This window comes from Ovis aries, chromosome 1 (genome assembly GCF_016772045.2).
Source record: "Ovis aries strain OAR_USU_Benz2616 breed Rambouillet chromosome 1, ARS-UI_Ramb_v3.0, whole genome shotgun sequence".
NCBI lineage: Eukaryota > Metazoa > Chordata > Mammalia > Artiodactyla > Bovidae > Ovis > Ovis aries.
This window is the reverse complement of record NC_056054.1, coordinates 102,432,705-102,459,755: the sequence shown is the minus strand read 5'-3', so window position 1 is coordinate 102,459,755 and position 27,051 is coordinate 102,432,705. Positions and strand designations below refer to the sequence as shown.

Sequence of the window (27,051 nt, the reverse complement as noted above, 5' to 3'; positions counted from 1 at the left end):
TGCATTGGAGAAGGAAATGGCAACCCACTCCAGTGTTCTTGCCTGGAGAATCCCAGGGACCGGGGAGCCTGGTGGGTTGCCATCTATGGGGTCGCACAGAGTCGGACACGACTGAAGCAACTTAGCAGCAGCAGCAGCAGCAGCAGCAGGCTTGGTTGGCTTCCCTGCAATAGCTTCCAGAAAAGAGAATAAAATACCAAAGAGGGAGAAAAGCTTGATTCATTTCTCAACCCTCAGCCTCTCTCTCTCAAAGGCAGAGCCCACTGACTAAAACCTGAGGGTCTGGAACTTGGACAGATGCCAGGAAATAGAAGCCCAAGTGCCTGCTCCTACTAATAATGACCGCAGCAGGCCACGGCAGCCCCGTCAATGATGTCTTACATTTCTGAACACGCTTCATAGGCTGGGTCTTTGTTCCTGCTCTTTTCTCTGATTGTTCTCCCACCACACGGTCTCTTAAAGTCTTAGCCATCCCTCAAAACCCAGGGCAAATGCATGATCTGTGAAGCTTCCTCAGAGCACCCCCACCCCGAGCCTGGATTGAGCCTTATCTTCCCCTTACTTCTGTAATACGCAGTCGCTCAGTCATGGCCTACTCTTTGCGGCCCCATGCACTGCAGCCTGCCAGGTTCCTCTGGCCATAGGAGTGCCCGGGCAAGAACACGGGAGTGGGTTGCTATTTCCTTCTCCAGGGGATCTTCCTGACTCAGGGATAGAATCCACATCTCTGGAGTCTCCTGTGTTGGCAGGCAGATTCTTTACCACTAACACCACCTGGGAAGCCCTATTGCTTTTATGACATTAATCTCGATTTCTCTTTCACTGGTATTTCCTATGACTGTCTTTGATTATGTTCTTGACAAGATCATAACTGCCTGGTAAGGAGGAATTGGTTTAGCCGTGTCTACATTTCCCATGGTTCTAGCCCTGCGTTCTAGGCATGTGATAAACGTGCATTAAACTGAATGACAATTATCAAAGCATTACACCATGCAATTTTCAAGGCACCATGAAGACAACTAGGTTCATAAGTTCAAAGCATATGGAAAAAAGAGGAGTGATCATATGGGTAGGGCTTATCTGGGAAGACTTCCAGGAGGAGGTGTGGCTGGAGGAAGCTGTGCCAGGTGGGGCTGAGAATCATGACCAAACCTGTTAAGTTTGGGGACGCAAAGGCCAGGTTTCTCTCCTTCCTCACCCACCCTTTCCCTCATTCCCAGTATAGAATAGTGGCAGTATGTATAGTGGTTAGAAATGGAGACTCTCAGGACAGACTGCCTGGATATATATCCTAGCTTAGCCAATTAATGGCTGGTGACCTTGGCCTGGCCACCCATCTGGCCTCAGGTTCTTCCTCCCTGTAAAGTGTGGGTCAATCTAACTTACTGGATTACGTGATGATTTAATGAATTAATTCATGAAAAACTCTTACGAGGTGCCAACAGCTAATCTCAATGCTTTATATAGATTAACTCATTTAATCCTCACACAGCCCAATAAGGTTGATACTATAATTATCCTCACATTGCAGGTGAGGAAATTGAGACTCAGAGAACCTGGGGTGGGGAGATCATTAGCTTACATCGCTTCAGTTGTGTCTGACTCTGTGTGATGCTATGGACTGTAGCCTGCCAGGTTCCTCTGTCCATGGGATTCTGTGGGCAAGAATACTGGAGAGGGTTGCCACTCCAGTGCCACTCCTGCCCTCCACACCAAGGACCAGGCCCGAGTCTCTTGTGTCTCCTGCTCGGCAGATGGGTTCTTTACCACTAGTGCCACCCGGGAAGGCCCCATCAGTGGCACGCATGCATGCAGTCACTTCAGTCGTGTCCGACTCCGTGTGACCCTCTGTACTGTAGCCTGTCAGGCTCCTCTGGCCATGGGATTCTCCAGGCAAAAATGCTGGAGTGGACTGCCAAGCCCTCCTCCAGGGGATCTTCCCTACACCTGGATCAAACCCATGTCTCATGTCTCCTGCAATGGCAGGCAAATTGCTTACCACTGCCATCACTGGGGATATCCTACCCCAAAATGTCGCCCCTTCTAAACATGACAAGCTTGGACCTGCTTAACCCCAACCATCCGACTCTTCCCCTGAAGAAGCAGAACTACAATCATACCTCCAAATAATAACTTTGCTTTCGTTATAATTCATAACCATCTGCTAAGTGCTTTCACATTGGATCCTCACTACACTCCTATGAGAGAACCATCACTGCCCCTGCTTTTCAAACAAATTCATGAGGCCTGGAGAGGCAGTGAGACTTAGAGAAGCAGGCTCCTTGGTTCCAGGTCCAGTATGAAAAGCCAGGACTGAGAAAACCAGATCTGTATCCAGACTGTGATAGTTAATTTGCCAACTCAGCTAGGCCGTGGAGCTCAAACATCAGTCTAGATGTTGCTATGCTTTAGATATGATTGACATTTAAATCAGTCAACTTTGAGTATAGCAGATTATGTTCCTTAATTTGAGGGGCCTCATCAGTTGAAGGCCTTATGAGAACAATATTGAGGTACCAGGACGACAGAGAATTTTCTCTCCAGCCTAACTTTGGCCTCAAGACTGTAACATCAACTTTCTCCAGAATTTCCAGCCTACTGACCTGCTCTGTGAATTTCAGACTTGCCAGGTCCAACCAGGCACGAGGGCCATTTCCTGAAAATAAACTCTGCATTGCTTCTGTTTCTCTGGAGAACCATAATATATGGGACCATACGAAGAAGCCGTGAGTGTGCTTCCAAAACCATGCTCCATCTCGACAGCCTCCCTAAGGGTGGTGAGCCAGCCTGTAATTATCAGTCTATATCCTCTTCACCTCCTGTAGGGACAGTTTTTACCATGCTTAAAAAAGAGGACTGACTGTTAGTGCTGGAAATATGTAAGAGCACAGCCTTCTTCATTTAAGAAAGAAAAGAAAAACACAGACCCTTTTGTGGTGGAACAGATGTGGTCCTGCCCCAGATGGGACCACCTCACATCCTGCATGTTCTAGAATAGGTTTTATACACGTAGCAGCAGTGGCATCAAAGAGAACTGAGCCAAGAAGTCTCATTTTAAGAGGAGTTCTCATGAAACATGCAGCACAACCAGAGAGAAGCAAGCCCCGGGCAAAACACGGGCTAGAGCGCCAGGTCCAGCCGGGGACCTAGGAGGCAGCTGGGGCCCCTCCCCCGCTGCTCAGAACTCTAGCCTTAGCAACACCTGCAGGGTTTCTTTCAACTCAGAGTTTAGGAATGGACAGCAAAGAGGCTTCAACATGCTGAAACCTACTTGTGTAAATGACGTGAAGTTTGATAAAAAAAAATATTAAGGAAAACTGCATTCTCAAATTACCCAACAATTTTCAGAGCACTTCTGGGGTTAGGCAGAGTCCCTCCTCACTGAGGAATGGACGGACCTCCCAGGTGTGGCCCTGTCAGGATTTCCTTCTTGTGCTATTCTGGATCTGTGTCACCCGCCAAACCTCTTTGTCAACAAACCTCCAAATATTCACATCCCTGTGCCAGGAGCTGTTATTGAAATCACAGATAATTTCTGGCTTTCTATTCACCTTGAAGTTCAGACTTTTTATCAACTGTAATTCAAATTATGTCTGGCCCTATTTGGTACTAAATAGTCCAATCCCAAAGAAAAGCAATGCCAAAGAATGCTCAAACTACCACACAATTGCGCTCATCTCACATGCTAGTAAAGTAATGCTCAAAATTCTCCAAGCCAGGCTTCAGCAATACGTGAACCGTGAACTTCCAGATGTTCAAGCTGGATTTAGAAAAGGCAGAGGAACCAGAGATCAAATTGCCAACATCTGCTGGATCATGGAAAAAGCAAGAGAGTTCCAGAAAAACATCTACTTCTGCTTTATTGACTATGCCAAAGCCTTTGACTGTGTGGATCGCAATAAATTGTGGAAAATTCTGAAAGAGATGGGACTACCAGACCACCTGAACTGCCTCTTGAGAAATCTGTATGCAGGTCAGGAAGCAACAGTTAGAACTGGACATGGAACAACAGACTGGTTCCAAATAGGAAAAGGAGTATGTCAAGGCTGTATATTGTCACCCTGCTTATTTAACTTACATGCAGAGTACATCATGAGAAACGCTGGACTGGAAGAAACACAAGCTGGAATCAAGATTGCCAGGAGAAATACCAATAACCTCAGATATGCAGATGACACCACCCTTTTGGCAGAAAGTGAAGAGGAACTCAAAAGCCTCTTGATGAAAGTAAAAGAGGAGAGTGAAAAAGTTGGCTTAAAGCTTAACATTCAGAAAATGAAGATCATGGCATCTGGTCCCATCACTTCATGGCAAATAGATGGGGAAACAGTGGAAACAGTGTCAGACTTTATATTTTTGGGCTCCAAAATCACTGCAGATGGTGACTGCAGCCATGAAATTACAAGACGCTTACTCCTTGGAAGAAAAGTTATGACCAACCTAGATAGCATATTCAAAAGCAGAGACATTACTTTGCCGACTAAGGTCCGTCTAGTCAAGGCTATGGTTTTTTCTGTGGTCATGTATGGATGTGAGAGTTGGACTGTGAAGAAGGCTGAGCGCCGATGAATTGATGCGTTTGAACTGTGATGTTGGAGAAGACTCTTGAGAGTCCCTTGGACTGCAAGGAGATCCAACCAGTCCATTCTGAAGGAGCTCAGCCCTGGGATTTCTTTGGAAGGAATGATGCTAAAGCTGAAACTCTAGTACTTTGGCCACCTCATGCGAAGAGTTGACTCATTGGAAAAGACTCTGATGCTGGGAGGGACTGGGGGGCAGGAGGAGAAGGGGACGACAGAGGATGAGATGGCTGGATGGCATCACGGACTCGATGGACGTGAGTCTGAGTGAACTCCGGGAGTTGGTGATGGACAGGGAGGCCTGGTGTGCTGTGATTCATGGGGTCGCAAAGAGTCAGACGTGACTGAGCAACTGAACTGAACTGAGAGGAATACATGTTGCAACTTAAGGAGATATGTCCTCTGCAGATGAAGACACATGCAACAATCATAATTCAACTGTGTTACATTCTAGAGACTATTACAGACGCCCTCACGCCATAGGAGAACTCTGGTTTTTCTGTTTAGTCACACCAAGTCTTCTTGTGCTTCATGTGGTTAGATTGTAAGCCCAGTGCTGAGCAGCTCATGTTGTTATCTTCAGTATTGTTTTTTTTTTTTTTACCCCTTTCCCTTGGTTTTAATTAGTTTCAAATTTAAGAATGTTATTGATCATTCTCATAATTGACATCAAACATCTATTGAGAGTCTGCTTTGAACAGTCACCAGGAAAACCACCAGTGACTCACTATTTTACTTAATCTACACACTATCCATGAAGGCATTAAATAAACACCATTTTTAGAGAAGAGACCACGGTTCAGAGAAGCTAAGGGATTTGTCTTAAGTCACTGAGCTTGCAAGTGGTAGAGCCAGGCTAGACCCTGGGTATGGTTGGCCTGTGAGGCCCTCAGTTTCCATTTTGACCAATAGAAAAGTCATGCCTGCCCAAGAACAGGCTAAAAGGAGACTCAGAAGCAGGGAAGGAAGCCCCAAGTCCTTAGCTGGTGACAACAAAGAAAGAGGCTAAAGCCATCTGTCATCAGTGACCTCAGATGATGCCTCAGACTTCCATGCCCAGGACTCATAAAGCCTTTTGAGAATCTGCCCCCCGACATATGCCAGGATTCCTCAGTGGGAACTTCCGCCTCAGTCTCTGCTTCTACCCAGCTCAGGGGGCTGTGACAGAGGGCTGCATGCTCACGAAACACGCTGTACCTACCTCTAGTGGCCAATCCTGCTCCTCACTCCTCCCCCTTCCCCAAAGCCCACCATGGAGGCCAACATGTAAGCAAGAGGCAAACCCTAGAATAAAAATGGTAGCTCCAGTCCCATCTCCACCCAATCCATGTGGCTTTGGATATGTCATTTCAGCCCTTTGGAACTCAGGTCCCTCCTATGAAGCATGGAATAAGAACATTTCAGGGTGTTGTGAGAGGCTAAGATCCCAGGGTGTGTGAAGTCACCTTGGCATGGTGGCTGGCATGCGGTCAGCTCACAGGCCACAGGCATGGCCTCCGTGAGGGAGCTGAGCGCACTGCACTAACAGGGTCTCTCCTGACCCCAGTGGACCCATTGCCACCTCCTCAGCAGTGCTGGCCAATGTCCGAGGTCAGAGCATCTATTGCGCCTGAATTTACCCCGCAGTCTGAGTGAAGAAACTTGGCTTCTGTGACTGCTCCCTGGCACTGGCCTCTGTTACCACGCAGCCTTCCAGGCTGGCTCATGAGCAGCCCACCCCGCTCGGTCTGGGACTCCTCGCTGGCGTGCCTGGAGGAGGTGGCGTCTGCCTTGGCCACTCTTGCCACTTCACCAGCATGTCTGTGAAAAACAGTAGCACACACAGGGTCCAGATGTATACTCAGGCAGCAGTGGTTGTCAGGTACATGGACTCAGGGAACCCTGACAGGAATTGCAAAGGCCACCACATATCAGAAGCCTTCGATTTGGGAGCCAGGGAATGGAAGCAGATTCTCAGCCCTCAGAGGGGAGCGCTGCACGGACAGACCCTCAGCCGCAGTCCCAGAGAGTCCCCCAGCAGCTCTGCACACAGGTGACCAGAGGCAGGCCCACTGCCAGGCTGTGTCTAGCTTTCTGGACCACAGAAATTGTGAAAGGTGAACATTAACTCTTTCTGTTACATAGATAACTATCGTTTCACTTTGGAATGATCTGCAAATAAAGGCTCTTAACATTAGCTATTTGTTCTAAAACAGTTAATGTTGTATAAACTCATACAAAGGTAATTAAAGGAAGTCTGTGGTACACCCTTTTGTGGGAGAATAAACATACCATTATTCATGAACAATCACCCACTGTTTTCTTTAAATTTCTATTTTTTGATTTTCCAAGGTGTGTCTGTTTTTATGATTTTAGATCAGTGCTTCTTAAAAGGTGGAATGAGGGATTCATGTGAAATTAATTTTGTGTACTGCACTCCTCATCTCTGTATTCAAAAGGACTACTTGCCACTACTAATTTAAATAACAACATAATCGTTATTTAAATAATATTTAAATTATTTAAATAACAATTTCCTATGCATGTTTTAGGTCTTCCCTGGTAGCTCAAATGGTAAAGAATCTGCCTGCAATGCGGGAGATGCAGTTTGATTCCAGGGATAGGGAATATCCCCTGGAGAAGGGAATGGCAACCTACTCCAGTATACTTGCCTGGAGAATCCCATGGACAGAGAGGCCTGGCAAGCTATAGTCCACACGGTCACAAAGAGTCGGACATGACTGAGCGACTAACACAAACATGCATGTTTTAGTGTTTACCAGTTTACCATGCTCTTTCAGACCCACTAATTTTTAACCTCATAATAACTATCCGGCATAAACAAGGGACGTCCTCAAGCCATGGAGCCTGTGTTGGTCTGTTTCCACTCCTGGGGATAAAAGTCATGCCACATGCTTTCTTGACCTCCTCCTGTCGAGGTGATCTGAAGACAGGGAATGCGCACATTCGCCGATAGCCAGTAGCCCCTACAGTGACCTCAGTGGCCCACAGCCCACTGCATCTCACCCTCTTCCTGTTAAACAGGGACTGCATTCCAAGCCCCGAAAGTAACTCCCTACTTCTTGGCTTTCACCTTTGCACACCCTCAGTGTTCCTTTGTCATTCAATGTGCTCAGAACACCCTGTCATCACCTCTTAATCCTGGCTCACTGGGAGGGATGGGTGCTTTAATCGATGAAGGAGGAAATAGCTGTAAGCTGACCAACCCTAGTGGAAACCCACTCAGGCAGGTTTGTACGGTTTGTGGGGAGACTGGCACAAATCCAGTCCATCCTGATGAGAGCTCCAGTGGAACTTTCCTTCATTTGGTCCTGGGATCCCTTAGCCTTGGATGCTGTGCCATCCTACTGTACCCCAGAGGACCCAGGAATGAAGCTTTGAAGCTCAACTGGGATGGAATATGGGACCAGGCATGGTATAAGGACACACTGCCCAGCCCTCATGGTCTCAGGGAAAAGCTGTGTTTTCCTGAAGAACGGATAGGTCTTCCAGATCAAGTCATCCCACACTTACTGCAAAACAGCCTGGTCAGTACAATAAAAAAAAAAAAAAAAAAAAAAAAGGATGATTAAGCAAAGAGACAAGCAATGATAATGACAGTAGAGCAAAATAAATTCTGTAAAAGATGCACCTCCCAAAAAAAGACTGTAAAATTACTGAAGGCAAGCTAAGATGTTTAAGAGAGATCTCACCTGGGACCTCCCTGGTGGCTCAGTGGTAAAGAATCTGCCTGCCAATGCAGGAGACATGAATTTGATCCCTGGTCTGGGAAGATCCCACATGCCAAGGGGCAACTAAGCCTGAGCACCATAACTACTGAGCCTGAGCACCATAACTCTACAGCCTGGGAGCTGCAACTACTGAGTCAATGTACAGCAACGAGAGCCTGTCCTGGGCAACAAGAGAAGCCCCCGCAAGGAGAAGCTCATTCAGCACAACCAGAGAAAAGCCCACACCGCAACAAAGACCCAGCACAGCCAAACAGATTTTAAAAATTCTGAAAAGAGAGAGAGAGAGGTCTATCTGGTTGGGATTATCTGGAACTAGATTATAGAATCAGTGGTGGTTGGGTTGTTCTGAATGATGGGAGCCATCTGCATGGCGGAGACAGAGAGGAATGCATCTAAGGCAGAAAGAGGGCTTGCAACTTGGGCTTTTGTGGGAATTGACAGGTCCATGCTTTAGACCAGTGGCTACAACAGAAGTAAGGGCATAGTGGGAAATGCCTGTTACCATTACATTTAAGTCAACAAACCTTTGGTACCACTGGGACTTTGTAGACATCTGAGCCCTGATGAAGCAAGAAGAGGAATAATTCCTCCTCCTTCCACAATAGTTCTTCTTTTTCCTAGTGGGAAGAAGGAGGTTGCAATCTTCCAGTTTGCTGATTCCAGGAGCTCTGCCTATGGGTTGGAGGCTTAGATCTGGGACATTTGGATTCTCTTTCAAATGGCATTTTCCAGCTTTCCTGGCCAAATCAAGGATGGCAATGATAGTGTCAGCCATGTGCCCCCTGCCTAAATCAGGACTCAGAGAAACCACAGGGCCAATACAACTTGTCTGGTTAGGGATTCAGCTCAGAATCTCTAATTCACAAGTCACTGGAAACTGTGTCAACAGGAACATGTCTGGTACCTGCCTAATCCCCCCTGGTATTTCTGGGGCTGAACTTGAATATCAGGGCTTCTGGATGTTCTGATCAGAGCCCAGGTAGGCTGGTTTGGGAAGAAGAGGCTCCAGCTGGGGCAGAGAGAGGATAAGGAGGCCCAGAACTGTCCACTGTTCATTTTCCCTCTAAGAACCATGCCCATCACCCTGCCCTGCAGTCAGGATGTGTGGGCTTTGAAAGGACGGGAAAATTCTCTTGATCCCCAGGTAACTTTAGGCAACAGCTTTCTGGCTTTTAGACTTGCTTTTGCTCTTTTCTCAGGGTGAAGCCCAGGCTTACGGAATTTTCCCATCTTTTGCTTGTTTTAGAAGGAGACTTGAATGGCCATTCTCTAAGCACTCCCAGTGGCCAGGCCCCTGCCCCATGCCACCATTCTGTGCTCCTGGGTAGAGGTGAAGGTGTCGGGTGAGCAGGCTCTTTTATTTAACATTTTACAAAACTTTGTCTTCCATTATTAAGTACTTATTTTGGGAGTGCATGGTCTGTTCTCCCAATCAGACTTACTTCCAGGAAAGCAGGATCTTATTCTCTGATTGTAGCCCACTGCTATGCGGCAAGTACCAGTTGTCAGATGCTTGTAGAAATCAACCCGGCAGAGGTCAGCAGTGAATTTCTGAGTCAGTGTGTGAGAAGACATCAAAGGGGAAAAATGAACTGGTTTCTTTGAGAGTTTTCTTTATTCCAAGGCAGAGCAGGTAGAGGATGAGTTTCACCCCACTTCTGCTAGGGTGCCTGGCCTGTCTCTGCCGCCCAGGACACAGGAGATGCGAGTACACAGTAAAGTCATTCATTTGCAACAACTCTTCACAAATTTACAAACAATTAAATTAACATACTCAGTTAGAGTGTGGGTCCCCAGCTTTGCCACCTCCTCATCTCCCCCAGCCCCGCCCCTCATTCCAGCCAACCTCCCTCCACCCAGTATATACATACACCTCATTTATCTCTACTTCTGTGGATCCTCAGCTCTTCAGAACCTGCCTCCCCCGCCCCCACCCCCGACTCCCAGGCTTAGCCCTGTTCCAGGCACATGGAAAGACACAGGCTTCAGAGGCAGGCAGACTCAAGTTCAAACCCAGGTGTGCCACTTTCTAAATATGAGGCCTTGAATAGTTACATAACCTCTCTATACCTCAGCTTCCTCATCTGTGAATTGGATGTATGACACCTACATCAAAGTTACCCCATAGATAAAGCACCTGGTTTATCCCCTTCCTAGCTTACTTTCCTTTAGTTTCCAAGTCTTTCTGGAAGTTCTAAGCCCTTTCTGATGAGACTTAGCACATCACTCAAAGCAGGAAGCTCTAATTTGCTGAACCCCCTCCTGCTCACCAACTTCACTCTCATACTAGCCTTCTCCTAACTCTGACCCATAACCATAGCGATCTCTGCCCCCATCTTAACCCCCTGTAGATAGACCTCTCCAACCCCAAAGTCTGCTGCAGCCCCTCCGGCTGTCTGCATGTCACCCCTGCTCTTTGTCCTGTGTGGAGCCCCCTGCCATGACTGCGGGGCTGCTTGCCATGCCAAATGCTGCAACCAAGGTCCTCCCTGCACCTGCCCATCATGTCACTGTCTTTCCTGTATGCACACTCTGGCACGTAAGTGAGGATGGCAAAGATGCTTTTCCCTACCCAGAGGCACTTGAAGAGTTATTAGTACTTTCTGCAAAGTGTGGCTTTGGAGATCCTTTGGGCTTGACTTCAGAGCAAAGAATTCTTCCTTCTCAGCATCCTCAAGGATGGTTGTTCTTCATCCATGGAGAACAAATTTGATGTATGGAAAATGTCAAAAGTCATGGAGAAAAAAATAAGTGGCAGCGTGCTAGGATGGAGGGACCACAGCCCAAAGCAGAAGGGCTCTCTCAGCCCTGTCCCTTCCACGTGGAGTGGCCACTTCTCTGAGAATTTTCAGTATCCTCATTTATAAAAGCGGCTTGGCTCTGTCACGTCAAAAGGGCCCCTGTCATGAGGAGCCAAGGAAATGAGATAGCAATGAGAATGAAGTCAAATCAAAGAGTGATTGCCATTACTGTTACCTTCTTGGGGACTTTCTCATGTGACTGCCGGCTGTAAACTCCCTGAGACATAAGCCTGCTGATATAACCTACCTGCTGGTCAACACTGAGTCCTCAGCCCTCATAGATCTGTGTCCGAATGGCTCTCCATAAATATCTGCTGATCAGTTGATCAGCTAAGTTCCCTGTCTTTTCAATGAAGGGGTTACACACAGTCATCTTAAGCCTCTTCTCTCACCAGCTATAAGAAGCTACCCACATATAGGATGGGTTTGTGGGCTAAGAGGTATTAGCCTTCCTTGTTTTGATTAAGGAGCTTTTTCATGTCTCATAAATTTGGTATGAAAGGCAATTTCCACAAGAAAAATCCCAAGAATGTTCTAAGGAATGGCAACATCATCAGAAAAACATGTGTAGCCTCACAAAGTGACCACGTTGAAAAGGATAACCCTTAGTAGATGGCTATGTTCATGAATGTTTGTATTTTTAAAAAAAAGGAGGAGGGAATCCATGACTGGGCAGTCACACCAAGAGGAAGAATGCTTACCAGGAACCCCTACCTGTGCCAAGACCATCACATTGGAAAGGTGATGCCCTGTCATGAGGAGATAGACCCAGGAAGAGATGAGAGCTGGACAAAGGATACCAAATGTGGTAGGAGGGGCCTGCTAATTAGACCAGTAGATGAAACAGGCAAGAAGGGAGGTGAAGCTGGGCTGGGTGAGCTTGGATGAATCAAGCCTTCCCGTGAGGCGGGGACATCCTGTCTAAAACACTAGCCTTGTTTAAATCCCTTATAAAAGGTTTCCGTCCCACTCACCTGGTACTCCACAGACCGCATAACAGCCACTTGCTTCATCCTGCCTGTGCGTTAGGTAAGTTCCCTCCTGAGGAACCTTTTTCTCACTCTTACCTGTGCGTTAGGTAAGTCCCCTCTTGAGGAACCTCTTTCTCGCTCTCAGTGTCTTGGTGATCTGAGTTCATAAAACCAGGGCTACCAGATAGGGTCTTGTAGGGCTATCACTGGTGGCTATAGGGCTATCAGTGGTGGCTGTGGGCAGAAAGCGTCTGCTCTGATGGGCCCTGGGCAAACCAGGTATTTTCCCAAAGCAGCTATACTCTCTCCTCCTCCCTGCGGCTGCCCTGGCAGCAGCTCCTCTCACTGCGAGGCTGTGTTGGCAAGAGCAACAGAGCCACCCACGTGCCTTCCTAGAGCAGCTAATGTCTCTGGTTTTTAAGGTTCTGGAAGCCTCACTGCAGTGCTCAGAGTCTGTGCCACCAAGCAACTTCTGCCAAACCCAACAATGGAGTTGAGACTTCTCGTGGAGGGAGAGGCTTACATGGCAGCCTTCCCCCACCCCAGGGCCATATGCAGGCAAGATGAGTTCATGAATTTTGTTTTTTTGACACTTCATTTTTAATATTATTTATTTATTTATTTGCACCAGGTCTTAGCTGCAGCAGGCAAACTTAGTTGCAGCACGTGGGATCTAGTTTTCCGACCAGGGATCGAACCCCTGCAATGGGAACATGGAGTCTTAACCACTGGACCCCCAGGAAAGTCATGAGTCTGCACATTTATTCTAAGGGATTTGAAATGTGACTCAAAGGTTATCTTATTATTATCTGTACAGTTTAAAGGTCAGTGGCCTCCATCTTCCACAAGGATTTTTTTTTTTTAAGATCTTTTCACTTCTCTGTTGAGGTGCAATAGTCTGAGTTTTGACCTACACAAGGAAGCAAGGTCTGCCCGTGACTTTTGGCTACTAGATGGTAGCAAGGACACCCCTTGAAGGGCTACCCTGGGGTCTGTAACTTTCCACATAATCTGCTTCCTCCATCAGAGTCACCTTCCCTCCTTTCCTCACTTCGCTCTCTAATCATGCCTTTCTCTCCCCCACGGCCTTCTCCTTCCTTCCTCCATGGTACTTTCCCCCGTGGTTTTTCAGCTTCTGTAGCTTTCCATTCCTCACAACCCCCACTTGCATCTGAAGCTCACCATGTGTGATAGTCATCTCTTTTGGACTCTCCAAGGCTTCTGCTCAATGCATCTCCAGGTTTCTTTGCCTCTTGCTTATCCACCAAATCCAGAAACCAGGGAAACTCTCCCTTCAGTTCCTCACAGGCCACCAGGGCCGTGGAGGAGCCACACAGCTATGGGCAGCTGACTTCCTCCCAGGTCCCAGCACTGAGGACAGAGGTCACATTCAGAGAAACATGGACTCTCAAAATTGGAAGGCCTCCCACCCAGGAAGGCGCCACCTCCACAGTATTCCCGGCAGCTGGCAGCCCAGTTTCTCCGTGAACACATTCCGAAAAGGAAGCCAGAAAGGGCAGAGTTGAGCCCTGGGGTTCCTTCTTGGCCCCCTTCAGAGGCAGGAGTTGACCCACATATGTACTTATTGCCTGTGGGTGTTCCCAGCAGGACACTAATACTTGTGATAGCAACGGCATTGCCCTGTCCATGGGGTACAGTCTAGAAAGCTCACTGCATTTGGCTTCTAGGATTTCTTGGCTCCTTACAAGCTGTGTGGCCTTGGGTAAATGACCTGACTTCTCTGAGCCTATTTCTTCACCTACAGGTGAAGAAAAAAAAAAAGTGAAGATAATCAGGATTACAGGAGATGATGCCTCTGAAAGTGCCTGGTGAGCAGAAGGGTGTATATAGATATGCACAAATTATATGTGGGTATAATAACCTGCTAATGATATTTAATAGCTAGCACTTAGTCTTGCCAGCATCTGCCAAGCGTTTTATATGAAAAATCTCTTTAAATCTTCACAGTAATCGTATAAAATAAATACTAGTACTGCCTTCATTTCACAGTGAGTAAACTGAGGCATGGCGAGGCATGCCTCAGCTCACCTGACAGGGAGGCGGTGGGGCCGCATCTAGACCCCGCCTGCAACCACACCTGCTCCCCCTTCCGGTTGGTGAAACGCGTTACGTAGGCAATGCCAAGGAAGACACAGCAGAGGAGCCCACGGCGGAGCTGAACAGGCAAAGAAAGGACTTAGAAGCAAGAGTGCTCTCTAGGAAACAGCTAGGTTGATTACGGAGCCCCCAAGTGGGGGCTTTTCCTCTGTCTTCAGCAGGACTCGAAGATGCCGCAGTTACTGCGAAACATTAATGGGATCATCGAAGCCTTCAGGCGCTATGCCAGAACAGAAGGCGATTGCGCAGTGCTGGAAAGAGGGGAGCTGAAAAGGCTCCTGGAGAAAGAGTTCGCTGACGTCATCGTGGTACGAGACGCACGGGTCGGGGTGGGGGGAGCAGGAGGGAAGAGAAAAGGGCCATATTCCCGTTGAGATGCTAAGCCGCTACACCCATGCCCACCAGTCCTAACGGAGGCTGCGCAGCAGAGAAAGAGCAAAAGAGGGAGCAGGGATGGTCATGCGCCTGGTCCTTAAAGAAAATACCTTGACTTCAATTAATTCTAATTTGGAGACAGAGTGAGAGGACACTAAAGGGACAGCTCAGAGAGGAACAGAGCCTTTGACTATTCTAGAAATGGCAATCATTACTTTCTGCTGCTTCTTAAATCTGATATGGCGGCCACTTCTATGTCTACCGAAAGTGTGATCAGCAGTAACGAGCATTCACGAGAAGCACGGCTTTGTGCTTGTCTGGAAGCAGTTGCTCCAAGATACCAGCTGAGAGGTTGCATCAGAAGTGAGGTGCAGCAGCTGGGGGAGACTCTGGGAGCCCCTCCCTGCAAGACAGCCCCAGGGCCCTGATGCACTTCCCTGACTCTCCCTGCCTTTGGTGTACAGCTAAAGCAACCGGGATGGTGAAAATCCTGGGGGCAGGTAGGTGTGGGCACAGCACGGTGCTGCTTCTGCACACTGAGGGCAACTCACCAGATGCCCCAACTTGGGAAAACACCTGAGCCCCTCAGTGAGGACCTCACAGAATTCCCATGGGGCCATCTTCCTGCTGAGCTTCTCTTGGTGCTGGGTTCGCTGGAGAAAAAACCACCTCCATCCAGGGTCCAGGAGCTGAGGGCAGCCTGAAGAATCTACAAGCTCAGTCATTTAGCCATTCTTCATGAAATCTTTATCTAGTTCTCCTGTAGACTGGGAACTGGGCCCAACACACAAGATACAAAACAAAGCATGCTTCCGGAGCCCTTGAGGGAGAGAGGCTGGACTCAGTGAGAGTGATTTTGTGTTAGTGCTTCTGTGGTAGCAGGGTGTGTGTGTGTGTGTGTGTGTGTGTGTGTGTGTGCAGTGTGGGGGTGCCAAGCAGTTGGGCCCCCAGGCCCAGAGGTGGGATGCCTGGAAGCTTAGCTGACTGGCCTGACCTCTTCCTCCTCAGAGGAGGGGTACTGACATAGCCTCATCTTTTCTGCAGAAACCCCATGACCCGGCCACTGTGGATGAAGTCCTGCGCCTGCTGGACGAAGATGACACAGGGACAGTGGAATTCAAGGAATTCTTGGTCTTGGTGTTCAAAGTCGCCCAGGCCTGTTTCGAGACACTGAGTGAGGGTCCTGAGGGAGCGTGTGGATCTCAGGAGTCTGGCCGTGTTGCCCCTGCAGCCACCCAGGAACCAGGGGCAGGACAGAGAGGCAGCACTGCAGTGGGAAGGCCTGGGAACAGACAAGGCCCGGCAGGAAGCAGCGACACACAGAATGAGCAGGCTTCTGGGGGGCCGGGAGGGCCTGAGCCTCAGACCCGGGGTCAGGACATCAGCTCTGCTCAGGTCAGTCACCAGGACAGGCAGTCTGCGTCCCAGAGACAGGAGGGAGTGAGCCAGTCTACACAAGCAAGGGGCCACGTGGAGCAGGCCCAGAGAACACAAGAAGACAAGAGTCCTCAGACCAGAGAGAGGGGGACAGAGAGACAGCCACAGGCCAGGGACCAGGACAGAGCCCACCAGACAAGTGAGGCCATCCCTGGAACCATAACTCAGACTCAGACAAGTGCCAGTCAGGCAGTGGAGCAGGACAGGAGCCAGCAGTCGGGAAGCGCCAGCACCCAGCCACAGGAGTCCACCAGAGGGACTGAGGCCCACAGTCAAGATGGGAGGCAGACAAGCCAGGTGGTGACAGGAGGACACATTCAGACACAGACAAGGTCACAAACCCAGACTCACAGTCATACCACGGAGCAGGACAGGAGCCAGCAGACAGGAAGCGCCAGAACCCAACCACGGGAGTCCACCAGAGGGACTGAGGCCCACAGTCAAGATGGGAGGCAGACAAGCCAGGTGGTGACAGGAGGACACATTCAGACACAGACAAGGTCACACACCCAGACAGTGGAACAAAATAGGAGCCATCAGACAGGAAGCGCCAGCACCCAGCCACGGGAGTCCACCAGAGGGACTGAGACCCACAGTCAAGATGGGAGGCAGACAAGCCAGGTGGTGACAGGAGGACACATTCAGGCAGAGACAAGGTCACACACCCAGACGGTGGAACAAAATAGCCAGCAGACTGGAAGCGCCAGCACCCAGCCACAGGAGTCCACCTGTGGCCAGGCCAGAGGAACTGAGGCCCACAGTCAAGACAGGAACCAGACAAGCCAAGTGATGACAGGAGGACACATTCAGGCACAGACAAGGTCACAAACCCAGACTCACACTCATAGCACGGAGCAGGACAGGAGCCAGCAGTCAGGAAGCACCAGCACGCAGCCACGGGAGTCCACCAGAGGGACTGAGGCCCACAGTCAAGATGGGAGGCAGACAAGCCAGGTGGTGACAGGAGGACACATTCAGGCACAGACAAGGTCACAAACCCAGACTCACACTCATACCACGGAGCAGGACAGGAGCCAGCAGACAGGAAGTGCCAGCACCCAGCCACGGGAGTCCACCAGAGGGATGGAGACCCACAGTCAGACAAGCCAGGTGGTGACAGGAGGACACATTCAGGCAGAGACAAGGTCACACACCCAGACTCACACTCATACCACGGAGCAGGACAGGAGCCAGCAGACAGGAAGTGCCAGCACCCAGCCACGGGAGTCCACCTGTGGCCAGGCCAGAGGGACTGAGACTCACAGCCAAGACAGGTATCAGACAAGGCAGGTTGTGACAGGAGGACACATTCAGACACAGCCAGGTTCACAAACCCAGACCTACACTCAGCCCAGGGAGCTTGACAGGAGCCAGCAGAGAGGAAACACTAGCATCCAGTCACAGGAGTCCATCAGAGGCTCTGAGGTCCACAGTCAAGACGCCTATCAGTCGAGACAGGCTGTGACAGGAGGACACATTCAGACACAGGGAGGTGCCCCCCAGGCCGTGGGACAGGACAGCGGCCCGATTACAAGCCACCCCGGGGCAGGAGAACAGGGCCAGCCCCAGAGGCAGCCAGGCAGTAGTCAAAGACAGACACAGGTGAGCAACTGCGAGGCAGGAGAGACAGTGCTGGGAGGGCAGGCCCAGACTGGGGCGAGCACTGTGACGGGCAGGCAGGACAGAAGCAGTACTCAGCCAGCACGCAGTGCGACAGGAGCCCAGGGAGAAAGAGAGCCCACCGTGGTTCATCAGGAGTGGGTTGATGACCACACGAGGGAGACAGTGATCCGAAGGCAGGACGAGGGCAGCCTGCACGCTAGTGTCCCTTCAGCACAAGGCCGGGAGGCGGCCCAGCCAGAAGGGAAGCGAGGCCTCACAGCCAGGGGACTGTATTCCTACTTCAAAAGCAGCAAGCCATGAGTGCCCCGGCCCTGGACTCCAGGGCCCCGCACAGAGAAGAGCAGAGGGCAGTTGGTTTGCTGTGCCCTGGCCAGTCCGGCTAGCAAGTCCATGAACGTTAGCTCTTCATCGTGGTGCTTCGCTCTTAGCTCTTTCTCCGTGAGGCCATTTCTGCAAGGTGACTGCTATTCTAAATTTTTCTCTCTTACCTGCTTTGCTGAGCAGACCCTCTCAGGGGCACGAAGACATGCAACAACTCATCCCTTTGTGCCGCGTTTTCCTTAGCTCGTGGGGGGTTTCAGTTACTTTTATAGATTCTGCTGTCTGTCCATTGCCTCATCTATCCTGATGCATCAATAAAAGCTTCCTAAGCACCTGGGCTTCATGTTCCGTTCAATTACTATTAACATGATGGGCTAAAGACTACAGGGCCTTGATGACAGGACTTTGGTGATGAACCGGGCGTGGTCCCTGCCCTTGTAGAATATCTGGTTGGCAAAACACTGTGCAAGATTCCACAAGTTCTGCAGCCACTATGGAGAAGAGTATGGAGATTCCTTTAAAAAAACTAAAAATACATTTACCATATGATCCAGCAATTCCACTCCTGGGCATGTATCCTGGAAAAGACAAAAGCTCTACTTCGAAAAGATACAGGCACTACAACATTCATAGCAGCACAATGTATAATAGCCAAGTCATGGGAGCAGTGTGAATGTCCATCAACAGATGAATGGATGAAGAAGATGTGTTACATACATACACAATGGAATACGGCTTAGAAATAAAAAAGAGTGAAATAATGCCATTTGCAACAACATAAATGGACCCAGAGATTATCATAGTAAGTGAGGTAAGTCAGACAAAGAAAAATATTATATGATATCGTTTATATGTAAAATCTAAAAAACAGTACAAGTGAACTTATTTGCAAGACAGAAACGGACTCCGAGACATAGAAAACAAGCTTACAGTTATCAAAGGGGAAGGGAGAAGGGAATACAGATGCATAATGCCGTAAATAAAATAGATTTAAGTAACAAGGTTTTACTGTATAGCACAGAGAACTATATTCAATATCTTATAATCAACTATAATAGAAAATCATTGAAAAAAGACAATATATACATTTACATATATGTATAACCAAGTCACTTTGTCATACACCTGAAACTAACACAAAATTGTAAGTCAACTATACCTCTAAAAAAGAAGATTTCACGGGTCCTCAGAGTCAAAGAGAAGAGATACCATACTTTTATATTTGGCAGAAATGGATCAGGAAGGTTGCAATCAGAAGAGGCTTTTTTTGGTAAATGCTCTTAAAGGACAAGCAGGGCTTAGGTAGACAAAGGTAATCTCAGTCTCTGAAAGGTAATCTCACAGTCTCTAATTCTACAGTGCAAAGTCTCTGTTTACCTTGTAAGGTCACAAAGGAAGGCTGACCTAAGGATATCAATAAATGGAAGAAGGCCTCCAGGGACTGTGAAAGGAAGGAAAAGGCATATGTTCCCAGGAACTGAGCCAAGAGCCTGGGCTCCCCTTTCCCTCTCTCTCACCCATGTCAGCTCTGATTGTTCATGATGTCTCACTCATTGGATATGAACAGGTTATGGGGTAGAACCTCTCCATTCTGGTTTATTGTGAGCATCACGTCAGAAGTAGGTTTTAAAATACAAGTTTATAAAGCTAACCCTAGAGATGCTGAGTCCCAAAGTTTGGAGCAGAGCTTACACGAAGTGTTTAGGAACTTCTTAAGGGAAATTTGGCTTCTGATAGAATGCCAGACTAGATACTCTGAAGGGCCTCCCACAAGAAAGCAAGTAGATCCTGCATAAAGCTCCTTTTTTCATTACATTGTTGGGTTACAGGAAAAAAGGGAAATCTCCTAGGAGCAAACAGAATGTATTAAGCTGAATAATTATCTCCCAAAGTGTACATGTCCTAATCCAAGGAAGCTGTGAATATATTACCTGATATAGCAAATGGGACTTAGTAGATGTGATTAAATTAAGAGTCTTGAGATGAGGATATTGTTTTGGATTATGCAGGTGGGCCCTGTGTAATCACAAAGGTCCTCATAAAGGTGAGGCAAGGGGACCAAAATCAACAAAAGGATTGGAGCTGTAGAGACGTGTCATAAGCCAAGGAACTCAGGTGACTTCTAGAAGCCAGAAAATGTAAGGAAATAGAATTCCCCAGAGCCTCTAGTTCCCTTTCCAGCACCTTGATTTTAAACTTCTGTTTTCCAAGGACGCAAGGGAATAACTTAAGCCATTAAGTTTCTGGTAATTCGTTACCCAGCAATAGAAAACTAATAGCCAAAACAAGAACTCAGAACTAGAGCCAGAAGAGTAAGGAGGAAGCATATGTAAAAGGTAAGGTTGTTCTTCTGAGGACAAAGTGATTTTGTGTCTGTCCCTACTATAACGAAAGCTGAGTGCAGAAGAATTGATGCTTTTGAACTGTAATGTTGGAGAAGATGCTTGAGAGTCCTTTGGACTGCAAGGAGATCCAACCAGTCCATCCTAAAGGAGATGAATCCTGAGTGTTCATTGGAAGGACTGATGTTGAAGCTGAAACTCCAATACTTTGGCCACCTGATGAGAAGAACTGACTCATCTGAAAAGATCTTGATGCTGGGAAAGATTGAAGGCAGGAGGAGAAGGGGATGACAGAGGATGAGATGGTAGGATGGCATCTCCGACTCAATGGACATGAGTTGGAATAAACTCCGGGAGTTGGTGATGTACAAGAAGGCCTGGCGTGCTGCAGTTCATGGGATTGTAAAGAGCTGTACATGACTGAGTGACTGAACTGACCAAACTACTAGCCTTTAGGTATAAAGGCCAAGGATAAATAGCAAAGGACTTGCAAGGAAACATGGAATAGTATTCTCACAACCCTTTAATGAGGACTGTATTAGAGAATGAGCTTCCAAAACAAACAAGACAGAGAATCATAAAAGTGTTTGCCATGGAATATGATACAGGACATTTCAACATATTTAACTGTAGACTAAGACTGAAAAAGGGAGGAAAAGCTGAGAGAATAACATGTTACATTATGTGCTCTAAATATAAACACAATACAACTAACAAAAACAGAGGAAGAAGAATATGTATGAAAAATCAGTCAGTTCAGTCACTCAGTTGTATCTGACTTTGCAACCCCATGGACTGCAGTACTCCAGGCTTCTCTGTCCATTATCAACTCCCAGAGCTTACTCAAACTCATGTCCATTGAGTCAATGATGCCATCCAACCATCTCATCCTCTGCCATCTCCTTCTCCTCCTGTCTTCAATCTTTCCCATTATCGGGGTCTTTTCTAAGAAGTCAGCTTTTCACATTAGGTGGCCAAAGGATTGGAACTTCAACTTCAGCATCAGTCCTTCCAATGAATTTTCAGGATTGATTTCCTTTAGGATTGACTAGTTTGATCTTCTTGCAGTCCAAGGGACTCTCAAGAGTCTTCTCCAACACCACAGTTCAAAAGCATCAATTCTTTGGTGCTCAGCTTTCTTTATAGTCCAACTCTCACATCCATACATGACTACTGGAAAAACCATAGCTTTGACTAAACAGACTTTTGTTGACAAAGTAATGTCTCTGCTTTTTAATATGCTGTCTACGTTTTTCATAGCTTTTCTTCCAAGGAGCAAGCGCCTTTTAATTTCATGGCTGCAGTCACCACTGCAGTGATTTTGGAGCCCAAGAAAATAAAGTCTGTCACTGCTTCCATTGTTTCCCCATCTATTTGCCATGAAGTGATGGGACCTGATGCCATGATCTTAGTTTTTGTACTAATTGAAACACAAAACTACATCTAGATACCATTTCTCAACATCAGTTTGGCAAAATACTAAAAGACAATAGACTTGAGAAAACTTTCTGAGAATAGACTTTGCTGATGAAGGTGTAAAGAAGAGGTACCCCCACATTTTTCTGATGAGCATGAGAAATGATACAGCCTCACTGGAGAGAATTGGACAAAATTCATCATTATTACATCTGCCTGTTTTGTTCTTGCCGATTCTCTGAAACAGATCTTAACAGATAGTAGCATTCAATAATTATCTGTTAAAATATAATACATTAAAGTTTGTATAATGTCTATGCAGACTTGTGAATATGGAAAGGCAATTATAATCAAGCTCTTATCAAATAAGAAAATGGAGTTTCTTTAGTGCTGTCAAAGTCACATTCAGTTCAGTTCAGTTGCTCAGTCATGTCCGACTCTTTGCAATACCATGTATCACAGCACACCAGGCTTCCCTGTCCATCACCAACTCCCGGAGTTCACTCAGACTCGCATCCCTCAAGTCAGTGATGCCATCCAGCCATCTCATCCTCTGTCGTCCCCTTCTCCTCCTGCCCCCGACCCCTCCCAGCATCAGAGTCTTTTCCAATGAGTCAACTCTTCGCGTGAGGTGGCCAAAGTACTGGAGTTTCGGCTTTAGCATCAGTCCTTCCAAAGAACACCCAGGGCTGATCTCTTTCAGAATGGGCTGGTTGGATCTCCTGGCAGTTCAAAGGACTCTCAAGAGTCTTCTCCAACACCACAGTTCAAAAGCATCAATTCTCTGGCCCTCAGCTTTCTTCACAGTCCAACTCTCACATCCATACATGGCCACAGGAAAAACCATAGCTTTGACTAGACGGACCTTTGTTGGCAAAGTAATGTCTCTGCTTATTAGAAACTAGAAACTGGCAGCAGTAAAACTCAACTCAGACTTTTTAGGTGTAAACTCAGTGACTGATCATCCTCACAGAGAAAAAAGGGCATGGTAGTGTGTGAGGATCTACCCAAAGGGGTTGGGAGGGTGTCCTTCCAGAGCGGTCCTTCCAGTCCCACCTCCAGCCCCAAAAGGAGATTCTGGCCATGAAAGCACGGAGCCCACTGACACCTTGGGATAGACGCCACCCTCAGGATCTCTGTTCTCAGGGAGCTTCCAGGAGGAGGAAGGGAGCTGCCCTGGAACAGGCCAGGGACATATGAAAGCTTAAGTGGTTCTGAAAGAGAAGTCAAGCAACCATGAGTCGTGGAGAGGTGAAACCTGGCAGCCTGCCCCCTCTAGTCCCCCCTGTGCCTTGCTGGATGGATCTGGAAGCTACTGTGAAAGTCCTCCTTCCTCCAGGTTTTAGGTATAAATGAATAGAGATTTCTCATAAATGTTAAACATTGGAATGGATCAAATCAGAGACATATTCATGGTGAACCTTAAAAAGAAAGAATTGAATCCAAGTCAACAGAATCTGACTCAACTTTAAGGCATTCACCTTTCAGAAGATGGGGGTGGGAGTGGTTATTCAGCCAAATACAGAAAAGAGTCATGGAGTCAATGAGGCAGGATCCGTATAAGCAGTCTGTGTCTAGGCAAGATCACCACCTCCCACTGGCAAGGTCTATGTATCTGTGGAATTCCATCAGGTGAATGGCTGCTTGGATGCCATTAACCTCCACATCAGGAAATGAACTCTCTCTCTCTGCTTCTGTGACCATTCATGTGGGCAAAAGCACTGTCCAGGGATGTGAGTGACTAGCTTTCTTTCAACAGAGTTCACGAACTCAATATTCAAGTTTTTTGTTGTAAATCAATGAACCGAAATCATGAAGGTCAGTCCTAGGCGCTGGGCTACAGGCAGGGAACCTGTGTGTGTGCCCTAGCCCCTTTGAACCAGGGCATTTGCTAAGGGATGTCATGCAATATTTCTCCTTCTCTGTCTGACTGACTTCACTCAGCATGACAGTTTCTAGGTCCATGCATGTTGTGCAAATGGCACGCCTTCATTCTCTTTAATGGCTGAGTAATGTTCCATTATATATATGTATATATGTATAATGTTCCATTATATATATGTAAGCATATTTTTTTTTAATTTTGGAGCTGACATACACATTATATATAGAATGCTGTGCTGTGCTCAGTCATGTCAGACTCTTTATGACCCCATGGACTATAGCCCACCAGGAATGTCCATGGAATTTTCCAGGCAAGAATATTGCAGTGGGTCGCTGTTTCCTTCTCCAGGGGATCTTCCTGAATTAGAGATCAAACCCATGTCTCTTGAGTCTCCTGAATTGGCAGATGATTCTTTACCTATTGAGCCACTTGGGAAACCCCCATATATAGAATGGCATCTATTTATTTTTTACTCAAGCATCTTGTTGGCCTTTGCAAAGCTCATAAGCCCCAGATACATGGTTTGTAGCATGAAAAATGGCCCTATCCTCAGGAATATTCGGGGCTGAAGCCCCACTGCAAAAGCCCCACAAACTTTTCCCATCAGGTACCTTTGGTTCACTAAGAGTAGGTGTACCTCGCTGCTGCCGCCTGGTGGTGGAGAGGAATGATGCCTCTAAAGGAACTGCTGCAACAAATTGGCTTAAGCTGGAATGACACATGGTATCAGAAACCAGGACAGACTCAGTAGCGTGGCACCAGGCACAGCAGCCTCCGGAGGAAGTGACCTTGAAATCTCAGCAGTGGCTCACCCCAGGCTGATCTGAGCTGCAGAACTGACAGTGGGCATGTTTGTTTTTGTTTATGTGTTTCTTTTTTGGGGAGGTGTCCTTCCCAAAAGAGAGACGGCGGCGAGAGAGCTGCTCCCACTGACAAATGGGCTCCTCGCACCTGGTCTGGGGCAGGCCCTGCTTCATCTGTGGAGCTGTGGCTCCACTGGGCAGGGACAGCCTTATGGGGACCTGATTATCTTATGTGAGAAAGTACACGCCTGGAGTAGTCCATGCAGAAGGGCTGTGAGGTATACACCCCTTGTCTCTCCTGCCTCAAAGCAGAAGACAGCAGTCTATGCACTTCTCCCAGGGCGCTTCAGACCATGGCTGTGGCTCACCCTTGTCTTAGTCACTCACAGGACGGCTCTAGAGTCATCCCAGGGCTGCTCTAGGCCCCTCGACTCTGTGTGGAGTGTCCTGAGTGCTCCCCAGTTATATGTGAACCACAGGCAATAAATGGTGATTCCTTTCTACCCATTTGCAAAGAGTGGTCAAGGTTTGGGATGGAGTGGGCACAATCCTATCCTTATGTATTTCCATTTAACAAAGAGAAAAAACTAAGGGAAAAAAAGCCAAATGGTTTTGCCTCTATTGTTGCCTGAATGGTGCTGTTGCTGCTGCTAAGTCGCTTCAGTTGGGTCCTACTCTCTGCGACCCCACAGATGGCAGCCTACCAGCCTTCTCCGTCCATGGGATTTTCCAGGCAAGAGTACTGGAGTGGGTTGCCATTGCCTTCTCCGGCCTGAATGATGAGAAACTTTGAAATCCACAGGGCCAATGATTGTGGAGGGTCTGAGGAGCTGGACTGGGGCCTGTTGAAACAGACACAGCTAACCTCCCAAGGCAATACAGCCTTCTACCCATCAAGGCTGAGAGGGGCTCCTGAGCCTTCCTCTTACAGCACTAAATGGATCTCTAGGGGAAGAGACTCCAATTCCCTGGTGCTACCACAGCAGCTGAGGCAGTTTTGAGGCCCATGGCTCGGGTTAAATGTGGAAGAATAATTGTTCTGGTTTATCTAAGGATTCTCTGAAAAACAAATGGCATCACCAGAGATAAAATGAAGTCAGCTCTAATAGGAATGATTGTTGGGTTCCTGGGAGCCAATATAGTAATGCACGCCATTGGAAGCCTCTACTCTCTCAGACTCTGATGCTGGGAGGGATTGGGGGCAGGAGGAGAAGGGGACGACAGAGAATGAGATGGCTAGATGGCATCACCGACTTGATGGACATGAGTTTGGGTAAACTCCGGGAGTTGGTGATGGACACGGAGGCCTGGCGTGCTGCAGTTCATGGGGTCGCAAAGAGTCGGACACAACTGAGCGACTGAACTGAACTGAACTGAACTGAACTTTCTCAGAAAAAATAAAATGTAAAACCTTTTATAGTAATGAGATATCCTGTTGCTGTTCCAGACCCCAGGTTCTACTTGGGCTTTGGGTCATCCTGTACTGAGCAGGTGGGAACTCAGTGCATGTGTTTAAATATCCTAAATGTTGTTGTTTAGTTGCTAGGTCATGTCTGACTGTTTGCAACCCCATGGACTATAGCCCACCAGGCTCCTCTGTCCATGGGATTTCCCAGACAAGAATACTGGAGTGGGCTGTCATTTCTTTCTCCAAGGAAATATCTTAAATAAACAAAAACAAATCTTTCTCTCTTTTTTTTGGCGGGGTTGGGGGGAGGGAGGACATGCAGCTTCTGGGATCTTAGTTCCCTAATCAGGGATTGAACCCAGACCCTTGGCAGTGAAAGCTGTGTAGTCCTAACCACTGGATTGCCAGGGAATTCCCGAAATCCTTTTTTAAACTGAGAAAATTTGATGTTTATCATAGAGAAATCATAAAATAAGCAAGAAAGAGATGAATACAAAAAAACACCGACAATAAATCCCTTCCACACCCTCCTCTTAATGCAAATTGGCATATAAATATCTATATGAAAATGTACATCTATTATTACATGTGCAGATGACTATGTAAATTATATTTGTAAGTTATCCATCTCTATGTAAAACATATAAAATTGTAATCTTATGAAAATTATATGTATATGCATATATATATTATACAAAGATAAATGATTGCAGAATAGCTTCTAGCTATTTATAAAGCAAGGGATGTTTGAAGAAGGAGAAGATACAAGTGGTCCTAATCAGCTTGACCTTGATCCGATATAGAGGCTTCTCACAGGTTGGGCTTTCTTTCTTATAAGGATAATTACGGCTTTTAGCAGCTGATCTCGACCATGTCACAACTGCGGAGATTTCCATATCAAAGAAAATCTGAGGATCAAGGCTGAATGTCAGAAAATTATTCTAAATGTACCCATGCAACAGCAGCCCTCCTCCCTTTCCTCTCAAACCCCTGTTCTGTTCACCACGTAAAATCGGTTTCTCACTACCATCAATCTCCCTCTCAGGATAACTAGGCTGTGACCCAAGAAGAGGGTAGGGAGTGGATCTCTAATTGGCTTATTTTTTCACAAGATTCAGGAAGCAGAATGGAGGGTGTGTGTGGTTGGGGAAACCAGAGTCAGCTATCAGGGCCCCAACTTTTCCATCTAAATTTGAGAGGTATATTTAACAAACTAGAACAAGCTGGGCCACACTGACCA

At 47.4% G+C, this 27,051-nt stretch overlaps 1 protein-coding gene across 4 annotated transcripts; it reads left to right on the top strand.

The window, feature by feature from the left end:
• The first annotated feature begins 12,091 nt into the window (after window positions 1-12,091).
• On the top strand, window positions 12,092-18,294 carry CRNN (cornulin). Of its 4 annotated transcripts, none has more exons than XM_027975179.3 (3): window positions 12,092-12,141; window positions 14,363-14,509; window positions 15,621-18,294. In XM_027975179.3, exons 2-3 carry the CDS (start codon window positions 14,372-14,374, stop codon window positions 17,934-17,936), a joined length of 2,454 nt encoding a protein of 817 aa, XP_027830980.1. In that variant the 5' UTR covers window positions 12,092-12,141; window positions 14,363-14,371; the 3' UTR covers window positions 17,937-18,294. The 4 variants fall into 4 exon arrangements, with proteins under 4 accessions (XP_027830980.1, XP_027830975.1, XP_027830963.1 ...); XM_027975174.3 differs by having other exon boundaries at window positions 14,360-14,509; XM_027975162.3 differs by having other exon boundaries at window positions 14,336-14,509.
• Window positions 18,295-27,051: the final 8,757 nt, after the last annotated feature.

Bases quoted from the DNA above. Each gene is read 5' to 3' on its own strand.
- CRNN (XM_027975179.3), top strand. From the start codon at position 14,372: ATGCCGCAGTTACTGCGAAACATTAATGGGATCATCGAAGCCTTCAGG. The intron at 14,510-15,620 runs GTACGAGACGCA...TCTTTTCTGCAG, and splicing joins AGTTCGCTGACGTCATCGTG to AAACCCCATGACCCGGCCAC.